This window comes from Setaria viridis, chromosome 6 (genome assembly GCF_005286985.2).
Source record: "Setaria viridis chromosome 6, Setaria_viridis_v4.0, whole genome shotgun sequence".
Taxonomy (NCBI): Eukaryota; Viridiplantae; Streptophyta; class Magnoliopsida; order Poales; family Poaceae; genus Setaria; species Setaria viridis.
Genome location: NC_048268.2, coordinates 30561653 through 30584577, shown reverse-complemented (window position 1 = coordinate 30584577; position 22925 = coordinate 30561653). Strand labels below are relative to the sequence as shown.

At 43.1% G+C, this 22925-nt stretch overlaps 2 protein-coding genes across 2 annotated transcripts; both read left to right on the top strand.

The window, feature by feature from the left end:
* The first annotated feature begins 3390 nt into the window (after window positions 1-3390).
* Window positions 3391-4445, top strand: LOC117859942 (two-component response regulator ORR12). Its single transcript, XM_034743139.2, has 5 exons — window positions 3391-3478; window positions 3776-3822; window positions 3926-4003; window positions 4118-4188; window positions 4281-4445. The coding sequence occupies exons 1-5, from the start codon at window positions 3391-3393 to the stop codon at window positions 4360-4362; spliced, it is 366 nt and encodes a 121-aa protein (XP_034599030.1). The 3' UTR covers window positions 4363-4445.
* Window positions 4446-11341: 6896 nt separating this feature from the next.
* On the top strand, window positions 11342-13367 carry LOC117859989 (two-component response regulator ORR12). The gene is made up of 5 exons (XM_034743195.1): window positions 11342-11429; window positions 11726-11772; window positions 11877-11954; window positions 12069-12139; window positions 13286-13367. Exons 1-5 carry the CDS (start codon window positions 11342-11344, stop codon window positions 13365-13367), a joined length of 366 nt encoding a protein of 121 aa, XP_034599086.1.
* The last annotated feature ends 9558 nt before the right edge of the window (window positions 13368-22925 follow it).

Here is a 22925-nt window from a genome sequence, read left to right as displayed (position 1 = left end):
TTCGACGGTAGGTCAAGCAGTGGAGGCACGGGGCACGGGCTTGGAGTGATGGTGGCAGCGCAAGGTGATGCTGGAAGGCCAGATCCAGTGATGGGAGGATCGGTGAGGTGCGAGCATGGACGTCGTGGGGACGACCAGCGACAGCGGCGATGCTAGCGACTTGGTAGTTTTTTTTCATTTTTATTTATTTTTGGAAAAGGGCATCACTACCGGGTGGGAGGCTGATGGTGATATCTCTGGACATCACTGCTGACCCAAATCCACCGATGTCCAAACCGGCGGTGATGTCCCCCTCTGCAGTAGTGTAACCTTTTACATAGGGGCGGTGGCCATTTTGGCTGGGTATTATAGATCGGCTGATGGGTTAGCATGGCATGTGAGGCTGGTTCGCTAGCTCTCTATCAACGCGATTGGAGGTCAGTTCAGCCATAGTTGGGGTAGATCACTTCTCAAAGTTTGTTGTTGGAAGGTTAGTGATTAAGGTGGGACCAACAATAGATGAGGTCGGTTTGTAACTGATATTGGAAGTCAGTTGTTAAATGTGTGGCCAACCGACATAAGTAATTGTGCTAGTTTATTTGTGGTCATATGAGGCTAGTTAGCGTAACCCTTTGGGCTGGCTGGCATACTCTTTGTTAGGCTCAATTTACATAACTTTTAGATCCGGACTCCAAATTAATTGAGCTATATGTCTGTTTCAATTTTCTCAGATTTGGGCTCAAATGGTGAGCTCAAGTATGTGAATTTTCCTTTGTCTTACAGTTGGTGCAAGTGTTTCTTTAATTCCCAAATAGACTCAAGCTAGCAAAAATGTCAAGGTAGGTTCTTGTTTAAGTAGTTCTAGCCATCCTTTGTCCATGGAGTGTTGCCTTAGCACCATGGCCAAAGGCCTATTCCATTTGTTGGCCAAGGATTCCCTGGTCGAATGATATAATTTGTACCTTATGTTCCCAAAACTTTGTCCAATTGGGTACACCTTCTCATCATGTGCACACGATTTCTGGTATTTGCGCACCAACTTGCTCCATATAGCCATGTCGGCACAACAAAACTTGTGGATTAGTGAGTGTTAATGTAATAAACACATATAACATGGATTATTCACTCTTTTATTTATTTATTTATTTATTTTAGGTGTAAGAGGTGGCCAATGTTTTATGACTAAAAAAGTAAACACCTAATGAGGGTGGTTGGGTGTAGGGTTGGGGCACCCACACTTTGCCCCCATAGGAAAGATGAGGGACGAAATGGGCTATCGTCATCCTCTCTTCCTCTCCCATCACTTCCTTCATTGTGATGCCTGTGTAAAAACTGCAGCTACCGTTGCCTGTTATTGTAGCAATGGTTACTGTCCAATTCAGCCCCTCCTTCTTGCTTCACCTTCTCTCCCAATGGCGCCATTACACCACCATGGCACCACCCCTAGTTCTACAATCACTATCCCTACCCCATCACCATGTCGTTGATCCATCCTGCCTTGTTGCTTGACGCGCATTTCGAGAGTGCATTCTCATTGCCATGCGCTTGCTTTATGCGAAGGGAGAGGAGGTGGCCTGGTGGTTGTGTTGGGCTGATCCAAAAGTAAGGAAAGAAGGAGGGAAGGTGGTGAAGGATCCTATGGGCCTTCTAGATTTTGGCCCATGGAAGGTTTAAAGGGGTTTGGCATTTGGTTGAAAAATTTGATTCATGTGAAACTTGATCCTATTTAAGTTTGAGCTGGATAGGGATTCTAGGATTTTAGAGTCGCACACAGGCCATGCAACAAAAATAAGGTTTTAAATTCAAGGTTTTGTTTTAGAAAATGTTTAACTAACCTAGCTAGCTAGTAAATAAAAATGAATTGGTTTTGATTGAAAATTTGAAAAGGGGTCAAAATTTTAGTACATTTTAAAATGCGCTAAAAATCGGGGTGTTACACCTCTGATTCCACATTAAGCCACTCAAGCTCAACACCTATTGTTACCGACAACAACTGCCACTAGCGAGACCCTAGCCGAATCATGATCATGGATGAGCCCTTGAGTATCCAACCATTCCCCCGAGCCTTGAATCCCCTCAACCCTCACCCAACCAAGCCACCCCTGTTTCATCTTTACATCCTAACTGATTCATCCACGATCATCTGCTGCCAGTGAGCTTCCACCTCCATGTGGACCATGGAAAGGTCTGCAACACCCACCACACCTTTTCCTTGCCCCTAAACCCAACCAAAAACCTTTCACATCAAGGCCTCATTTTTGCCCTTCTTGCCCTAAGCTCTAGCGAGCTATCTACTGGCACTCCTCAGCCTAGTAGAACTAAAATTCGCTGGATTTGGTGAACTTCGACCGAAACTCCAAACATTGTGCACCATTGATCCTTTTGACTTAGGTGCAATCTTTGCTCCTCTACCATTATGGCATTTGTGCACCAACTTACCTATATTCCTTGCACAACATGCTCGGACACAAAACTTGTGGTACTCATTAGTTTAAATCCCTACAGCAAAATGATTTATCTCAATGAGTCATTTTCTATGCATAGTTGGAGGTCGTATTTTCTAAGATGACGATCATCAATACTTTCACTATCGCCGCTGCACCATTCTCTCTCCCATCAACCTGATCTCATTGTCACCAATGACCAGAAAGGGCCAGCAAGCCCCAACCATCTGCTTTGTTCTATCCCCCAGCACCGACGATGCACCTCATCTCCTCCCTGCACATAGTCCATTGGATTGAAGACACAACCCGAGCCGGTCCACCGGCCTACAACATGAGTCCATAACACAGAACCATGTCGGACCCTTGTCCCTATCTATCAGTCACTTGCTCCATATTCCACTAAGGCCCTATCTATCGATCCTATCTGTTAGCCTCCCATAGCCAGCACCACTACAGTGTTGTCCCTCTCCTTCTTCATGCACCCGGTGCAAAGAACTAGTGACTCAAAGGCTCACGTCTCCACGCCGTCGGTGCACAAAACCATGCAACTTTGCAGACCTACCACCATAGCCCCATCCATTAGTCCCTGCACTATTCATTGTTTTCTATATCTTTAGGATATTGTTACCATAGGCACACTATTCTATGTTAGAGATATTTTTAGTATAGCCTTCGACCATTGTTCTTAGCCTAAAGATACCGTCAATATATCAAGTTACTAGCTTTCTATCTAAAAGATAGTATAACAGCAACTATCTATCTTAAAGATAGTATAACGGCAACTATCTATCTTGAAGATAGTATAACGGCAACTATCTAGCTTGAGGATGCAATAGTACAATGAGACATTTCTATATAAAGAGCTCCATTGTAGCTTCACTCCCCACAACTACAACACAATACGAACCATCCTGCATCAAAGGTTCAAAGGTCGACCTGAGAGGAAGGAGGTTGTTCAGAGACTGTCATGGTGACTCCTCACATTCTCTTGGTTGATGACTCCTGTGTTGACCGTCTTGTTGCATCAAGACTTCTACAAAGTTGTAACATCCGAGGTTTGCATTTACAATAATCAACCTTTTACGATGTACTAGCTTTTTAATTCTAAGTTTCATATGTATTGTAAATAGAGAATTCTGGTATCTTCTAGTGACTTTCCATGTATATGTGTACTTATGTTCTTGTTGTAGTGTTGTGGTTAGCATTTTTTTCAATCAGATGAACCTTGAGTTACAATAAATAGTACTTATTTGCCATTTATAAAATATATAAATTCAATCCATTTTCATATCTTTGTCTAAGTTGTTCCATGTTTAATATATTTCTTGATATTGTTCTTATATATTTTGTAGTGACTATCGTGGAAGGTCCTAAGCAAGCTTTGAAGTTCCTGGACATGGTATATCAATATTCATATAATTGCTATTTACAAGAATTCACTTATTTATTTTAATTAATCTAATTATTTATAAAAATATTTGTTTGTATGCACTTGAATATAGGAACATGATGTGCAGTTGATTCTGACAAATTACTATATGCCTGAGATGAGTGGTTATGATCTTCTGGTTGAGGTGAAGGTAGGGTCCTTCTATGGAAGAAATTGATAATTTCATCAAATATTTTGTTGAATGTTTTACTCCTGTGTAATGACAAAATTAATCACTAATGAAAATTTTTGTTTGCCCACACAGAAAACACCCAAGCTTAATCATCTCCCGGTTGTGATTACATGCACTGAGGACATCTCCGAAAGGATAAAAATGTGAGTGAACATAAAATTGTCAAAGTCATGCATTAGTTCAATAATTTTCCCCTATGTATTCAATTGTTTCTATATTCCTATTTTGAATGAAGGTGCCTTGATGGAGGTGCAAAGGACTACATTATCAAGCCAATCAAAGTTGTCAATGTGCCTCACCTTGTGAGCTACATTTGATGCACCGACAAGGGCGATGAATAAAGTGGAAATAATATAACTCTTCTATAGGGTTATATTTCTTGTTACTAGTAATTGCTATTTGGATATGACCATGTTTAGTCCTCCTTTACATCATCATTTTTTCCCGATCCGTTTGGACTTATGTAAGACTGTTATATGACCACCTATGGTCCTCTTTTATATCATCATCTCCATGTGATATGTTTAAACTTCTATATAAGACTATTGTGTCACTTTTTAAGTGTTTTGTGCTTTCATGATCATCATGCCTTTGCTTTACAAAGTAGTAAGTGTTCGTGGAGATAATTTCGGATTTGCCTCCGACGGTTCTCGGAAGAATCATAGCCAAAGTGTGTAATCTCTAATCACCATGGATCTGGCCTGGGGACATTTCTTCTCTTGTGTGTTTGTTTGCAGGGGACAGAAGGCAACTTTGGATGACAACAAGAGCGGCGAGGCCTCTAGAGAAGGTGGAGGCAGGGGCATTTCTCACCTGTCAGAGATTAACTCAAAGGGTGCAACATTTGGAGGAGGCGACCAAAGGGTTCTGAGTTGTTCAATGATGGAGGAGTGGTCGGAAAGCAAGGACGTACAAGCAGCACAATCTCCATATTGCCCCGAAATACTCATGTAATATAATAGCTGTTAAACATAACAAAGTGTAATTGTACTTTAAGATGGTTCCCCCACCTATAAATAGGGGTTACTGTAATCGACAAGACAACTAATCGGAGATGGTTAAAGTTTCTAGTGACAACTAATCAAAAGAGCTTCATGATAAGATTAAGTGCCATTTCAATGCTCTAGAGACTATTACGTGTCATGTTGACATGGTGGATATGTTGGCCCCCTATTAACTTTACCACTTTCTTAATGCTTGCAATGGAGGATATGCTCATATCTTATTCCTGGTCTTCAACTCATTCTCCTCTGCACATGCCAAAAGCCTCAAATTCGAGCGACCCGCCTACCACTATCTCCATAGAAGTCTTTTTTTTGGATGGTGGAAGACTAGACCCTGTCACGCCTGTATTCCCGCTTGTATCCATAATCTTAATCCACTCTGCTAACTTAAACACTTGGAAATTCGAGTCTTGAAGGCCCCTAGAGCAGTTTGATGATCTTGCTTCATCCATAACTTGAAGGCGTAATGCTAGCCTATCCGCTTGCTCATTTTGCACCCCATTGGTACCAGACCAGTTGTAAGACTCGTCGACTCTGGTACAAACTCCGCCAGATCAGCTATAGTAAAAACCTTAGCACAAAGCCTAGGCAAATATCATTACAAGGCTCAATGAAATAGTTGGTTCATACATGATAATGAAATATTTATTGTTCGAATCGAATATACAACAATGCCAATGAAAGAATTGTTTAACATTCTACCTCTTTGTCATCGAGGTTCAAATAAGGTAGCAATGTAGCAGGATCCTCTCATGTTCCACCCGTTTATCTATTCCCACCCAAAATCTGCTAAGGAAAACACTTACTTTGCAGTAGAACCCTTTACAATCACTCGCATTGCGACTCACGGAAGAGCTAAAGCGAGGATGTCTACGCAAGCACTCACCATGTTCTTGGTGCAGTAGCTCCCCTTGTGTTGCCCAACAAGTCATGCCAACAAAGGGAAGCATGAAAGTTAATCAAAAGAACATTTTTCCTATGTGCAAAATGATAAGGGGCCTTCGCATGCGGTCTTTGTATCGTTTGCTATGACCAGGCACTGGGACACTCAAAGCGTCAAGCGAAGCCGTTGCCTAAGCAACACAACGCTGGCAGCCTAGGCAACGTGGTTTTAACGGCCGGTTTCTTTTGAGCAAAGCTAGCACCGACTCTTGCTTTTCACATGTGAAGGTGGCCACCCACTCTAGGCCCAGATAAGTGATATCATTTGATCCGATTTGCGCAGAGATATTATGTCTTTTATTTTCACAAGCTTTATGATCTTTTTGTGAGTTTTCCTCATGTGCTTATTATGCATAACCATTTTTGTACAAGTACCTAATCTTGCCATGATAATGATATGACATTCACATTTCCTAAGTTTAACGCGAATTGTCACCTTTTCAAACAACAAGTCACCAAGGTGACTAAAATAAGTTGATACAACTTATGATGCTCATATATATTTAGCCCAAAGGGCTATTCATAAAAGTTACCTACCCCTTATACAACGAATTGTTTTTCAATAACATGCAAGTTTTTACCAGGTAACTCCCTCTTCTCCACCTTAGTCTAACACTTTTACACTAGATTTTCACTCCTTTTTACAAGCACATTAGTTGTCAATCCTCAACCAAGTCAAGACTTGCTTGCTATATTGGTTTTCTTTGGTGCATATCTCTTATTGACCTTTTCTTCTCATAATCTACTGGATTGATGTCTGTTGGTATTCACCAATCATTGCCCCTTCACTATATTGGTTTTCATCAAAAAGTAGCTTTCACCTTTGCAAAGGCGATTCAACTATTTTGGTTGTCGAAGCACTAAGTCCTCACCTTCATTCCTCATCAATTTCAAGGTAACCACCATCCACCGCCCTCTCCCTAACACCATATCTACCTCTTTTTGCAGGACAGATCTCTCACCTATCTATCAAATCTATCATTGAATTGCTTTTGGAAATTACAATATGCAAGTGCTAAAAAACCTTTGATCTAAGCTAACTGTTGCAAGAAAACTAGCTTCTTTTCCATTGTCATTATTTCAAGTGACTAATTAGTCCATCATATCTTGATTGATATGCTTATGCGGGATCTTGAATTGCTAATATTTCAAATAGACATTCATTTAAAGTTGTTTCTCTCTCTTTCGAGGAAAAATGTGCCAATACATGATACATTGAAAGCAACCATATAGCAGGTTGCCAATTCGATAATGCAATTCGCAAAAAGAATAGACCTGTGAAAGTAAGGTCATCGGTCTTTACCCTCCACATGCTATCAATCATCAAGAATATACTCGCTTATGTGCAGGATCTAATGCTTGCACAAGTACTGCTAGTCACAACCTTCTCTTGTAGGGTTTCTCATATGCCTAACCCCTTGATATATCTATACAAATGTATCCATTTCATTCATACACATCAAAAGCATGCATCAAAAGCATCTCATTACATGAATCCATTACTTTCATGCACGGATAAAAGAAAATGCACTCCGTGTGACAGTAAAGTGCCTGTCACCTTCGCAGAAAGGAAGGGACGAACAGGGTCAAATACCTTTGCTAAAGGATTTTGTTCCCTAAAAATGCGCTATGTGCGACATTAAAGTGTTCATCAACTTCACAGGAAGGAAGGAACAAACAAGGTTAAATACTTTTGCAAAAGGATTTGTTCCCTAAGAATGCGCTATGCGTCATAGTAAAATGTTCGTCACCTTCGCAGAAAGGAAGGGATGAATAGGATCTAATACCTTTTGTAGGGTGATAAGGCGCACCTTCACTAACTTACCTAGGTTGTCACTTTATCGTCAAATTTTGATTTGGGGGCGTTCTACCAACAACTGCAACGTCTACAACATCGCATCCTCTAATTCGGCTTAAGGGGCTCACCATCACCTTGGCTTCATCACTAACTCCTCCATTGCTAATTCAGGTAGAGGGCCTTGTCATCACCTTCACCATTATCATCGAATCCGCCTCCACTGCTACTTCGGCTTGAGGGGCTGACCACCACCTTCGGCACTATCATCGACTCCTCCTCCGCCTATAATTCAGCTCGAGGGGCTTGCTGTCACTTTTGGCATTGTTATCGACTCCACCTCCATTGCTAATTTGGCTTGAGGGGCTCTCCATCACCTTCGACATCATCGTCGACTTCACCTCCGCCTCTACTTCGGCCCAAGCGGCTAGTTGTCACCACCTACTTTGGCTTGAGGGCCTCAACGCCTACATCACCTTCGGCAACCACTACTACAACTACCATACATTATCAACTTTGACTACTTCCACCATGTGTGAAACTCCTCCCACGAACACCAGTCAATAGGGGATGGGGGTGTACTTGAGGACCAGTCCATTCTAGAAGATAGAGGTTTGTCTAGCACTCATGAGAGAAGGCATGATAATGCTGCAGTGACCTTCAGCCATGACTACCTCGACTACTTCAAGCGACGATCTCCAACAGGGATGGAGCTTGCGGGGAAGGTCAATGCATCTAGTAGGGTGTGTTGATCGGAGCTCATGTTGAAGCATCCCACTATTGGCGGCTGTTAGCATGCCAAGTTGTGAACCACAGACAGCTAATAGATAGAGCAGAGATAACCAATCTACAACAACCTAGACTATGCATATGTTGTAATTTTGAGCATAGATAGCAAAGCAACACAGATATGATCTTAGTTAAAAGTATCTTTAAATCTACACCATCGGTCCGGCTCCCAAAACCCCCTAACTTACATAAGAAAGATCCCATCACGATCTACTCTATTAGCATAGGTAGATTAAAGGCACGATCAAAAGAACATGTTATACTCATTGATAGATCAGGCATGCAAATGTGGTCACCATGACCACAAGAACATCCTAAACAATCTATCATAGATTAATAGATTGAAAGTAAGCAAACCCAATAGAGCATAAAACCATAGAAGGAGATACATAGATCGCTAAGAACACGAGTAGGTCTATTACTTCACCATGAATGATTGTACATCACAAGATCACCACCGAGATCCTACCTTGATCTTGATGACTCCTAGCTCCAGAACTCCAGCGTGATCTTCCTCGCAGGGTGATCACGCCAGCAGAGGCTCGCCTACGCTAACCCCTGACAACTGCACAACCCTCGACTCTCCGAAGTGGTTTCCTCAAGCTCCTTCTGCTTCTTTGCTGCTTCATGTTGAGTATGTCATCTCCAATCTGCGGGCTTGGTGGTTTTTGGGGGTATTTATAGTCCAGAGGGAACGTGGGAAAAATTGGAAGACGAGGGGGCAAAGGAAACCCACAGGCCGATTGGCCTAGGCCTTCCTTTTGCCCTCTCGCATCTTGCTTCGTCTCCAAGTCTCCTCAGGTGCTATGGAATCTTCTTTTCACTTGCATGTGGGCTTGGCATGTCGGTAGTTTCGGGATGAGATTTATCTTCGATGACTTTCCAAATCTTCTCTTGATTTTCTCTGATTCCTCTTTGGTCCCTAGCTGGTCCATGCCATATCTTCAGAAACCTAGCCCCTAAGAAATGTTGGAGGGTTGCTTGCCAAAGATGGGCACCAAGGGGCGCCAGAGGGTGCCAGGCCGATCAGCCTGGGCTCCTCTAGGCCGATCGACCTAGCCCCTTCCTAGGCCCTTTGACCTTCCTCTTCATCAGGTTCGATTGCCGTTCAGTGCTTTATCCAAAAAATATACTTTTAGGCTTAATTTCCTACAAAAACACAATATCCTCCAAAACACATTGCATATGTAAAATGACCGGTTTATTTGGTGTGATTGATAGTTTAGGTATTAAATTTATATCATTATTGAAGATAAACAGAGGTAAAAGTGTATCAATAATGAGCGTCAACACCCATAGAATCAAAGCTCATCATTAAGGTGTCTGAAGTTAGAGTCTAGAGTTGGCACTTCTGTCGACCTGAGTGTGTGCGTACTCTTTTCTCCATGCCCCTTTTTCCACTGCGTTTTTAGGATGGAGTTTCTAGTGAGGGGCACATGGGTTGGTTGCAAAGGGCACTCCTTGCTGCCAAAGTTTGAGTTGTAATTAGGCCTCTTTGGTCAGAAGTAGCTATTAGGTCTTGTTGTGTTAGCCAAGACCAAATAGCTGAGGGCTACTGTTGCGGATGTGCCCTTGAGGGCCACGGTCTATGGACCCCCTACCCCTCCCCCCTTGTGTATAAAAGAGGCCTAATTAGGTACCAGTCTCTACTGTTAGGACCAGAATTCGCTGGTTTTTGGTGAACTTCGACCGAAACTCCAAACCTTGTGCACCATTGATCCTTTGACTTAGGGGCTATGTTTATACATCTACCATTTATGGCATTTGTACACCAACTTACCTAGATTCCTTGCAAAACATGCTGGGACACAAAACTTGTGGTACTCATTAGTTTAAATCCCTATAGCAAAGCTGTTTTATCTCAACGAGTCATTTTCCATGCATAGTTGGAGGCCATATTTTCTAACATAATGATCATCAATACTTTCATTGTCGCTCCGACCACCCATTATCGACATAAACATCCTAGGTAGCTCTGCTGCACCGTTCCCTTCCCCATCGACCTGGTCTCACTGTCACCAATGAAAGCCCCAAGATCCTGCTTTGTTCTATCCCCCCAGCATGGACGATGCATCTCATCTCCTCTTTGCACATAGTCTAGTGGATTGATGACACCACCCAAGACGGTCCACCGGCCTACGACATGAGTCCATAGCAAAGCACCATGTTAGATCATTGGTCATGTCTGTCGGTCACTTGCTCCAGATTCCACTAAGGCCCTATCCGTCGGTCTCCCACAGCCAGCACCACTACAGCACTGTCCCTCTCTGTCTTCATGCACCCGGTGCAAAGAACTAGTGACTCGAAGCCTCACGTCTCAACGCCGCCGGTGCACAAAACAATGCACCTTTGCGGACCTGCCACCCTGGCCCCATCCGTTAGTCCCTGTACGATTCATTGTTTTCTATATCTTTAGGATATTGTTACCATAGGCACATTATTCTATGTTAGAGATATTTTTAGTATAGCCTTCGGCTATTGTTCTTAGACTAAAGATACCGTCAATATATCAAGTTACTAGCTTTCTATCTAAAAGATAGTATAACAGCAACTATCCATCTTAAAGATAGTATAACAGCAACTACCTATCTTGAAGATAGTATAACAGCAACTATCTAACTTGAGCATGCAATAGTGCAATGAGACATTAGTATATAAAGAGCTTCATTGTGGCTTCACTCCCCACAGCTACAACACAATATGAACCATCCTGCATCAAAGGTTCAAAGGTCAACCTGACAGGAAGCAGGTTGTGTAGAGATTGTCATGGCGACTCCTCACATTCTCTTGGTTAATGACTCCTGTGTTGACCGTCTTGTTGCATCAAGACTTCTACAAAGTTGTAACATCCGAGGTTTGCATTTACAATAATCAACCTTTTACGATGTACTAGCTTTTTAATTCTAAGTTTCATATGTATTGTAAATAGAGAATTCTGGTATCTTCTAGTGAATTTCCATGCATAGGTGTACTTATGTTCTTGTTGTAGTGTTGTGGTTAGCATTTTTTCAATCAGATGCACCTTGAGTTATAATAAATAGTACATTTTTGCCATTTATAAAATATATAAATTCAATCCATTTTCACATCTTTATCTAAGTTGTTCCAAGTTTAATATATTTCTTGATATTGTTCTTATATATTTTGCAGTGATTGCTATGGAAGGTCCTAAGCAAGCTTTGAAGTTCCTGGACATGGTATATCAATATTTTATATAATTGCTATTTACAAGAATGCACTTATTTATTTTAATTAATCTGATTATTTACTAAAATATATGTTTGTATGCACATGAATATAGGAATATGATGTGCAGTTGATTCTGACGGATTACTATATGCTTGAGATGACTGGTTATGATCTTCTTGTTGAGGTGAAGGTAGGGTTTTTCTATCGAAGAAATTGATGATTTCATCAAATATTTCGTTGAATATTTTACTCCTGTGTAACGAAAAAATTAATCATTAATGAAAAATTATGTTTCCCCACACAGAAAATACCCAAGCTTAATCATCTCCCGGTGGTGATTACATGCACTGAGGACATCCCCGAAAGGATAAAAATGTGAGTGAACATAAAATTGTCAAAGTCATGCATTAGTTCAATAATTTTCCCCTAAGTATTTAATTGTTTCTATATTCCTATTTGTTGACGCCGGTTTTTGAGACGTGTTAAGGTCGGTGTCAAGAAGAGAAAAGTAGCCGATGTGGATAAGCAAGAAGCTATTGCCCAGGGAATCGGCCGATTGAGCTACAATGTTTCGGCCGATTCACCGAAGGAGTCGATGAAGACTGGCCGATTGGGAGCCAGGGCAGTTTGGCCGATATGGGCCTAAAATAGGCCAAGACGGTGACCAGATAAAGATGAAGATTGTCCCATAGAAAAATAGTAATCGACTCTGATGCGGGTTGTATTCATGTGTAAATATTTATTATTTTTAAATAAGAAATAAAATTATAGTCGGTTAGGAAATCAGTTGTAACAGGGTATACATAGGTGCCTCGTAAGGCTTGTAAAACAACACAACAATCATCAATACAGATCTATTTCTTCACGTACTTTACTTTCAAGTCGGCGACTTCGCCAAACCCTCTTTCTTTTTCACGAGTTCGTGTGAGTTGGCAAGACTGCATTGACGTGATCTCCGGCCAATTTGTAAGTTCCGCGTATCGAGTAATATCTAAGCTTTAACTTCGGGCGCATCGCTGTTGTTTCATTTAAATTTATTCACCAATTATCGATATTTACTAGAATTATAGGTTTTGCCTGTTATTTTAGTTTTTATCATCAGTTATCCATCTTGAGACACGAACTATCGGCTTTTTATCAATACTTTTTGTTTATTACCATATAGCCGATTAGATCTGTTCCAAGTGTTGCTTATGTAGCATTGTTTAGGTTACTCTAGCAGTTTCTTCTACAATTGCTATGTGATCATCGGCTGTTTTATAGCCGGTCATCTCTACAGTAATTCGGCCAATTCGCTGATACATCCTTCGAAACAGATCGGAACTTTAGCCGATCAAAACCTTGAAATTTAATACTTTTCTTTCCTTGTCAATCAACGGGTCAGATTGACTGGCACACCGCGCGAACCGCACCAGGGCGACAACCCGAACAGGAGCTAAGCAAATTCTCCTGGGTCGTGTGTCCGACGCAGAAGCCAGAGTACTCGTCCAATTTTTGGGGTCAACACTATTGTGAATGAAGGTGCCTTGATGGAGGTGCAAAGGACTACATTATCAAGCCTATCAAAGTTGTCAATTTGCCTCACCTTCTGAGCTACATTTGATGCGCTGACAAGGGTGATGAATAAAGTCAAAATAATATAACTCTTCTATAGGGTTATATTTCTTGTTATCTAGTAATCGCTATTTGGATATGACCATGTATGGTCCTCCTTTATATCATCATTTTTTTCGATCTGTTTGGACTTATGTAAGAATGTTATATGACCACCTATGGTCCTCTTTTATGTCATCATCTCTATGGGATATGTTTAAACTTCTATATAAGACTGTTATGTCACTTTTAAGTGTTTGTATTTTCATGATCATAACACCTTTGCTTTACAAACTAGTAAGTGTTGGTGGAGATAACTTCAGATTTGCCTCCGACGGTTCTCGGAAGAATCGCAGCCAAAGTGTGTAAACTCTAATCACCAGGGACCTGGCCTGGGGACATTTCTTCTCTTGTGTGTTTGTTTGCAGGGGACTGAAGGCACCTTTGGATGACATCAAGAGCGGCGAGGCCTCTAGAGAAGATGGAGGCGGGGGCATTTCTCACCAGTCGGAGATGAACTCAAAGGGCGCAACCTTCGGAGGAGGTGACCGAAGGGTGCTAAGTTGTTCAGTGATGGAGGAGTGGTTGGAAAGCAAGGATGTACAAGTAGCACAATCTCCATATTGCCCCAAAATACTCCTGGAATACAATATAGCTATTAAACATACCAAAGTGTAATTGTACTTTAAGATGGTTCACCCACCTATAAATAGGGGTTACTATAACCGACAAGACAGCTAATCAAAGATGGTTAAAATTTCTAGTGATATTTACTTTACCTTCATTATTTATTGTTACCATAGCTATCATCTTAGGGAAGCGACAAAATTCTAGGTAGTAGTGGCATTAGTTGTAGAAAGGAGTGGACCGAAGTGGTCCAGACTTTGGAGCCCTTCGGTACAGTTGGGGCTGTTGTGACGGAGTTTACTTTGGGGCCGTTATCCATCAACAATAAGCAAACTCAAAAGAGCTTCGTGATAAGATTAAGTGCCATTTCAATGCTCTAGAGACTATTACGTGTCATGTTGACATGGTGGATATGTTGGCCTCCTATTAACTTTACCACTTTCTTAATGCGCAACGGAGGATAGGTTCATATCTTATTCCTGGTCTTCAACTCATTCTCCTATGCCTAGGCGAAAAGCCTCAAATTCAAGGGACCCTGACCTATCGTGTTATGCTGCTTCCTTGATCTACCATGTGATGCATTTCCTTGGTTCAGCATAAGAGGTAGCCAAAACTGCTTCCCTAATCTTCCGTGCGTCGCTTCCCTGGTAGAGCTCCCCCTCTTTCTAAAATGGCTTTGGTAGAGCTCCCCTCTTTCTAAAATGGCTTTGGCTTCAATGATGAAGTAAATTTTTTATGGTGCTAGGGAAGCAGCATGCGGAGAGATCAGGGAAGTAGTTTTGGCTACCTCTTATGCCGAACTAGGGAAGCAGCGCACGGTACCTCTTTTGTCAGTCCCCTCCTTCCTCATGTTATGTGTCCGTGTGCTGCTTCCCTGGTTCATCATTTTCATGAAGAGGTTTTTTAGAAAAAGGTACAACCGCACATAGCCAAGTTTTACAGCATTCTCAGCTCAAAAGCTCATGAAAAAAAGGGAAAAGATGTACGCATAAAAAGGGAATAAATCAAAAGCAAAGTCTATTATTGCTTCTCCGTCCATTCTTGGCAAATATATCCAAAGCGACAATCTTCAACCCTTTGTTTGTTGCACAGATAGTTTCCCTTGATTCATCACGCTGCAGGAGAGATCAAAATCGTAACCAATATGCTCCCTTAAAAATAGCCTGCACATTAGTTCTTCACATCATTTGCATTTGTATAAGATTACTCCACATCCTAGACAAGCTAGGGCAACATGTGATGGACATGGTGATGCATTGCTGATCAGCTCCATCGATCCGGCCAAGAAGTTTGTCACGAGATGATTAACTAACGCTGGTGTGCTCAAAATGTACGGGTGCGGAATTGAATAGTGGAGAAATGATTGCAGATAGTTGCATGCAGTGAGATGATTAGGCCTGTCTCATTCCAAGAAAGATCTGAAGGGCAAATTCCTTCCATGTGTCGACATGTGAAACAAGATGAAAAGCCTACGTGTAGTAGGAGTAATCGGTACGCCAGTACATATTATCCATTGGAGATAACATTGAGGCTATCCATGACCATGCCTACACAGTAACCACCTTGCAGGCTGCATGTGATCCATTAGTACTTCGTAGCAGCATTATTGGTCAATGATACATGAAGGAATGGGGAAAAGGAGATATGGTTTTAGCAAAGGATTTCTGTCCTCCAAGATGTCTCCATGGTGTGAAAACAATGAATGATTAAAGACGAGCAATCCACAGACAATCCCGTTGACCTATTTGACGGCATTAGTCGTGAAATCACGCTACCTACAGTTTGGCACACAGGCGCTGCCTCGTATGTCCGGTTGCCAGCTCCCAAAATTGTGCCTGCAGCGTGCATGGCGGCAAGGCAGGCTGTGCAGCAGCGGGCAGGCGACGCGATCCCCATATTGAAGACGCCGTCCTGACTGAGCCCGACAACACAAACCCCCGTCGCACTACTACTACTACTACGCGCCGCTGCTGACAGCTGACCCCGACCGACCTCTCCACTCCAAATACCGGGCCCCGGCCCGGCAAGTACGGGCGCGTAGCAAGGCAGCAGCGCAGAAACAGCAGCGCCGCGCGGCCCAGCCCGGTGGCCGCTGGTCGGCCGGTGCGTGCGTAGGGGCCCGCCCGCGTCGCGCGACCGCACCTCGCCAGCGGCCCGGCCGGCACGCCGGCCGCTCCAATTTCCGACGCGATCGTTGCCGCGCGGGGCACGGGACCGGGAACCCCCGACCGAGGCACAGAGCCGCAGCGCAGCGAGCGGCAGCATGGACGCTGCCGCACGCGACACCGCCATCTCGGCTGCTGGCCTGCTGGTGCCTTCGCTTTGCTTACCTCTCCACAGGGGAGGGAGGCCACGCCAGGCCAGGCCGCGCGGCGCCCTGTGCGGCGCTGACCCGATCGTTTTCCCGGCACTGTTGGCCGCTTTGTTGCCGGCCGGCCGAGGCCGAAGCGCGCCCCTGGCGGCTGGAGTACGCAGGACGTGACGAAGAACCAGCGCGCGCGGTACGATTCTACCGCAGGCGCACGGCGCGCGACGCCGTCGCAAGCGACGCCGTGTGCCGGTGTCGGGCTCGCGTGAGCATCGCTGCGCGCGGACGGTTTGGACGCTCGCTCCCAGGCCTGACGGGGTACGTTACAGGCGTACAGCGATGGATCGAGGACGCGGGCGTCCTGGGCCTCGTCGCGTACACAGGCGACATCAAGCTCTTGGGATTCCCCCCATGTGGCCGTGTCCGGAGTCCGGACGCAGCAGGTACGCCGGAGAAACTGTTGGGTGGACATGTACGAATGAAGTAACGGTACAAATCGCTGGCTCCACAGTTCGGTTAGTTTGCACCTGGATTAGCCTAATCCAACAAAGAACAGGATTGTCAATTGTCAACCCTTCCGGCTTCCAGACGGAGGTAAAAACGTTGCGTTTTCTGAAGTGATTTCGCATTGCCGGAGCCAAGTGCGCCTTCGCCTTCGCCTTCGCACCAGGATTGTCCCATCTGGGCAGAAGAGACAAGCTCTCAGAAAAGCAACCTGCCGGCGTGTGTGCACGGCCGGCCCACGGGTCACCATGCCCCTCACCGTCTTGGTTTTTCTTTTTCCTCGTGGAGGTGGACGGCCGGCCCCCGCCGGTCAGCCTCCGCCATTCTCAGTCTCAGCTCCGCGGCAGCTTTCGCTGGATGCGTGCTGTGCGCCTGCGCTGCTTGCGTGCATGGACCTGGCCCCTGGGACGCAGACGCCTCCCCTACTGCCAGTAGCCCACTGCCGCACTGGAAAGTGGCGGTGGCGGAGACGCTCACCACCCTACTACACCCGGCAGCGCCGCAACAATATTCCCTACCCACAACACGCCGAACCCGTCTCAGATCAGCAGGGGCATTCCTTAGGCTTCACCGTTCGTCCTGCAGTGGTAAACCGGAGAGAGACGCATTGTGGTCTGAAGATCAGAAGATGCATGATGCAGCTAGGAATTTTCTTTCTTTACTGAACCTAGCCAACTGGATTTCTGGACCATGCATGGCCTCATCCGTTGAAATGGTAAAACTAAGGATATGTGCGCACAAAGGGCGCTTTGGAGTGTATGCATTTTGGGGTGCATGACTGAACAAAGCATTATTTTTGGATCTTTGGTTGCTTGTGCTCAACATGCATCTCATGGTTGTGTCAATTTGTCGTGCTCCGAAATGCTTCCAAGAAGACAAGGACAGGGGAGGGATTGGGGGCCGAATCCCATGATGCACACACCCTCATCCTGCTTCCATTTGGTATTGTACCAATTAACCTTTTCTGAACGAACGACCAAAAATGTAATCTTACAAAAGGAAAGGTAGCAGATACTCCAACTAGATAATGCATGCATGGGTCTCTGATTCAGGAAGACAACAAAGGAAGGGGAATATGTACGGCATATTCTCTGAGATCATGAAAAAGAAAATGCACTCTGGACTGGCTGAGCATCAATTCAGTCAAAGCAAGTAGTAAGGTGGCCCGCGCAAATAGTGTGGGTAGCTAGCTTTTTTATACTAATATTGTGATGTTTTGTTTCAAAATAAATGGACGTGAATGTCTATGTTTAGTCAAGGTTTATACATTTTTATTAAGAATTATTTTTTAGATTCTTGATCGGCAAAGTATACCTAGTTTAATGGTTCAGTGTATACTAACGAAATTAATAGTTAGAATTTATTTTTTTTAGTTTGAATCCAAATACTAATAAGTAGTGCATATTTTCTCAATAATTCTTATCATATCGAAACTCCTTTTTTCCTTTGTTGTCCAAGCACCGGTTGCCCCCATACATGCATGATCACATATTGACTTATGGTTGTTGCACCTTTTTTCTGAGCATGAACCCTATGGGTCAATAAATTTGTTGTTGGAACTAGCAAGGTCTCCCTCCCTTCCTCCCCCCCTCTCTCTCCATCCCTCTCCCATCCTCTCTCTCTCCAGCTCTCCCCCTTTCCCTCTCCCTCTCTCTGTCACACACACACAAAAGGAGCATTGCATGTGATGTGAAAGGACTTCTAGCCTAGTGGTTAGAGCACCTAATTAGCATCCATCAAACCTAGGACCGACTCCTCGTGGGAGCGAATTAAATAGTTTTGAAATAAAAAATATATAAAAAAATAGGTTGGGGGCTTGGGGTTTCCCCTACCGACTTCGGTAAAAAAAAGCATTGCCTTCTGCATTGCGGTCATCAAAGACACATCGTTGATTATGTTTGTCCTCCCCTCTCGTTGAACACGACATGCACATGCCAAACATCTATTTTCAAGTTATTTTATTATAGATCACCACTCTGCTATGACTTTGCATTCATTCTTTTCTTTTAAAATTTTCAGCTCCCAGCCATCCTCTAAACAGAATGGTACATAGCAAGGCCTCACCCTCTTCACATTTCTTTATCATTGTTGTAGATATGCCTCAATGATTGGGACATTGTAAGCTATGTAGGGTGATACTTGATCCGGTCATGTCATGGTTACGACATGGCTGTACTGCCAAGCTGTCGTTGTTGTGGCCCTAATCATCATATGCTGTTACTATTGCCCTTTCTAATAAGTGGAGCGATTCTTATCGCTTTCTAGTTTGAAATTACTTTTTAGGCCCCATCTAAGGGTGCTTTAGCTCCTCCATTCTATAAACACATTTTGATAAGTAGTGAAGCTAATTTTTCTAGCTTCACCGCTTTCTTGTTCATTTTACAAACGGCTCAAGGGAGTTGTATTACTATTGTACGTGGAGAAAATAGAGCTAGAGCTAGAGCTGGAGAAAATCCTCCCAAATTTCTATCTTCTACGTATGATTAGAAGTATAAGAATGTTTTTGCTACAGCTAGAGCCCTGCCTCGCTTAATTTGGACAGGGCTCCTCTACAGTAGTGAGTTGCAGCTTTGGGTCATTGATAGATTCGTCCGGACCCATGTGTTAGTGATCCAATTGTACTATGCATTACTGCAGAGGAGTTGCTTCCCTCTATTTCTAGCCTTTGCTTGTGCACTTTGTTCTTAAGTATCCTAACTGGCTCCTACATTGCTTATTTGTACAATATAGAAAGAACGATAAATAAAGAGAAGCAAATTTAGTATAAGTGGTAATAAACCATCTCGAGAGAAAAATGTCTAGAATAGTCAATAAGCCCTATACTTTATAATTTGCTTTCAAGAAATAAAAGTTCAGCATGCTTTATGCAAACTGAAATTATCTTACCTATCAAGGGTGCTTCATATCCTAAGATAAAAGATATTTGGCACATCAAAGCATGTCATGAAACAGGCATGAGTCAGCAAGAGCTACATGAGCTACACACTTCTGCTCTTACCCTGAGTCCATGACCCCGGTAGCATACTTTTTGAATCAGATGGTAATTTTGGACCTTGAGAGCGAACATAATGGCTTTTAACTCTTATGGTGGCCCAAACAAATTTGTGGTCAGATTTTCTGACATTTTGGAACATGGGAATTTCTCATATTTTCTACGTGAACTGATATGTTTCTTAGGCAGGTCCGTAAATTTTTATTAAAATACTATATTCCGCGTAGTAGGGTAGTCCCGTTACACTTGAATCAGAAGTAAAATCGTCTATCACTCCGGCTCAAATCAGCAGGCTCTCTTTAATTATCCGATGCATGCTCATGTTCCTTGCCTTTAATTCACTCCCATCAACCAACGTTTCTATACTTTTTTGGCATAATTAAGTTGCAGTGCAATTATTCCTTGTATCATGTACCAATGCATCGTGAGTTTCTGAGTAGTCTAGAAACGTCGTCCATTATTTATCGTGGATGTATAACATGAAGATTAGTTTTTGGACGATCAAGACTATACGTGGCTCCGGTAGGGTTATTCTTTTATCTATACAAAGTACATAATTGTTTATAATTGGACACTTATATGGTGGTAGTAATTGGAGATGAACTTTTCTATTTTACGGACTCCAAAGCTGGTAGGCATATTGTGCTTTTATGTTAGATTTTATCTTTGGTGACATTATGTCCGGATGTTTATGATGGCAGATTTATGATAGATCGAGGCACGCAATAATCACCGGTCCGGATTTATATCTCTTTCACCAATTAAATTTTCTTTATTTTTATTGTAAATTGTATTTGATATAGACTCTTTCAGTTAGTCTAGACCGATAGATCTTCATACAATCCAACGGCATATATTCTTCTCTTTTTTCAATTAACATGGTAATTTCTATACCCTCTTGACGAATGTAGCTTTTTTAACACTATTATATTAAGATAATATATAGAACATTAAGTGCTTGGCATACTTGATACTTAGGTTGGTATACAACTCTTAATCATCAGTCACCTTTTCTTTTCTTGCTTACTGATCACATTGGAATGAGCTGTAAACCACTTGATAGCATCTGCCTGTGTTCTCCAAAACGACTGAAGATCCAGAATGACGTGACGCGCGCATGTCCATTTTCTGCCTGGCCTACATTTGTCCGTGGTGCGTGCACCTGATTAAACCTACTCCAATTCACTCCAATTCGATGCACCTGTTTAGTTTATTAAGCAAAAACTTTCCATCTGTTATCATCATTAGTACCAAGAACAACTGCCCAACAAGAACATGAATCCTTGTCCAACATGCTTTCAGCTGGCCTTTGCATTTCGGCCCCGTCGTTCTGTGTTCGAGTGGAGCAATAAAATCGAGGTCCCAACTTTTCAAAATGATTCAGCCTGTTCGCTTTAGCTTATCAGCTGGCTTATCAGCCACCGAACAGTATTTTTCTCTCACAACAAATCAGCCGTTTTAGCTTTTCAGCCGGCTTATAAGTCCAGCCGAACAGGCCGATTTTTTTTATACATTCTTCCTTTTCTTTATAGTTAAGGCGCGCACATATTTTGGAAGTATTGTATTATTTTTCACGTGTAAGTGTATTCCACCTCTAATTTTGTAGGAACCGGTGCTCGTAGCTTAAGAGGGGAGGGGGCGAATCAGACAACTTAAAACCTTAACGTATGGCTTCCACTACTTTTGCATCAAACTTAAACTAGATCGTGCTATCAAGATGTGCAACTATGGTCGATCTAGTGTGAAACTCTCATCCCAAAATAAGTTTTGCAACCTAAAGTCAATCCTAACAAGATACTAAACTAAGAAGGTAAAGGCACACAAGAATGTAACGCGGAAACGTAAGAGAAGGGGATGAGAGGAAGCAAACTCTTGACAGTATGATTTATCCAGTGGTATCGGTAGACATTCAACCACCACTAGTCCACGTTGTTGAAGCACTCACATAAGAGTATTGCTTCCCGGTCACCAAGTCTCTTTCAGGATACCCGTTGACTTGCTACAAAGACTTGACCACTAAGGCTCACGCCAAGTTCCTCAGTCACCTGGATGCTGTCTCCACTAAGGAGCTTCTCCATGAAGGAAGGGGGTCTCCAAGTCCCCCGCACATGGTCGTCGACGCCGCTCCATACCAAGTCGGAGGGTCGAAGACTTGCCGACGAGCCACCAAGGCTCCAAAAGTACCGGCACACCTTGTACAATTGTGGTTCACTCCTTGAACCGGTCACAAAGTAGGCACACCTTGCACTCTCTCTTTCTCTAGGCCTATCTAGCAGTAATCACTCTCCTAAGCTTGTGTTAAGCCTTTGATAAATCACTTAAGCACTTTTGGTGGTTTGAATGTGTTCTTGATGAGTCTTGATCTCCAATGGATTCCTGCCACTCTAGCAACTTCAAATGGGCGAGTGGAGGGGGTATAAATAGCCCAAGACATCAAAGAGCCATTGCTCCAACGGCTAGTTACAGTATACTATTGGATGTTCCGATGGTCTGTTTTGGCATGCATCGAAACATCCGGTGCAACTAGCTGTTGGCCTCCCCGTGCCAAGTTCTTCACTGACACATCCAAAATTCATCCGACGCTTCATCTGAGGCACCATCGGAACATCCGGTGCTGAAGGAGTTTTGCCTGAAACCTCTCTGGAACTTCGCAAAGTAAATATGATTCGTCAGACGCCTCCAACTCCTAATAGTCAGATCATCCGGTGCTATAGATCTTTTTTGCCTTCTCCGAGAATTGCTCCGACGCTACTAAAAAACCACATGTCGGATCATCCGGTGCTTGCTGCAACTCAAGTTGATTTTGCTTGCTGCAACTCAAGTTGATTTTCCAGTTGTACCAATTGCTCCGACGATTGCTCCGATGGTTGTTGTGATGGTCCATCGGAACATCCAATGATACTGAATTTTCTGAGTTGAATACCACCACTTGCACACCGAAGATACCATTATTTGGATGCTCTAAAATTATCTAACATTTGGATGCTTGAATATCATAGAATAATTGTAGATACTATGGCTTGACCACTTGAATACCATAGCTTGGATGCTTGAGTACCATAATTTGGTTTGCATACTTGGAATCTAGAAAACCTACAAGTCACATGCTTGACAAACCATTAGTCCCAATGACTATG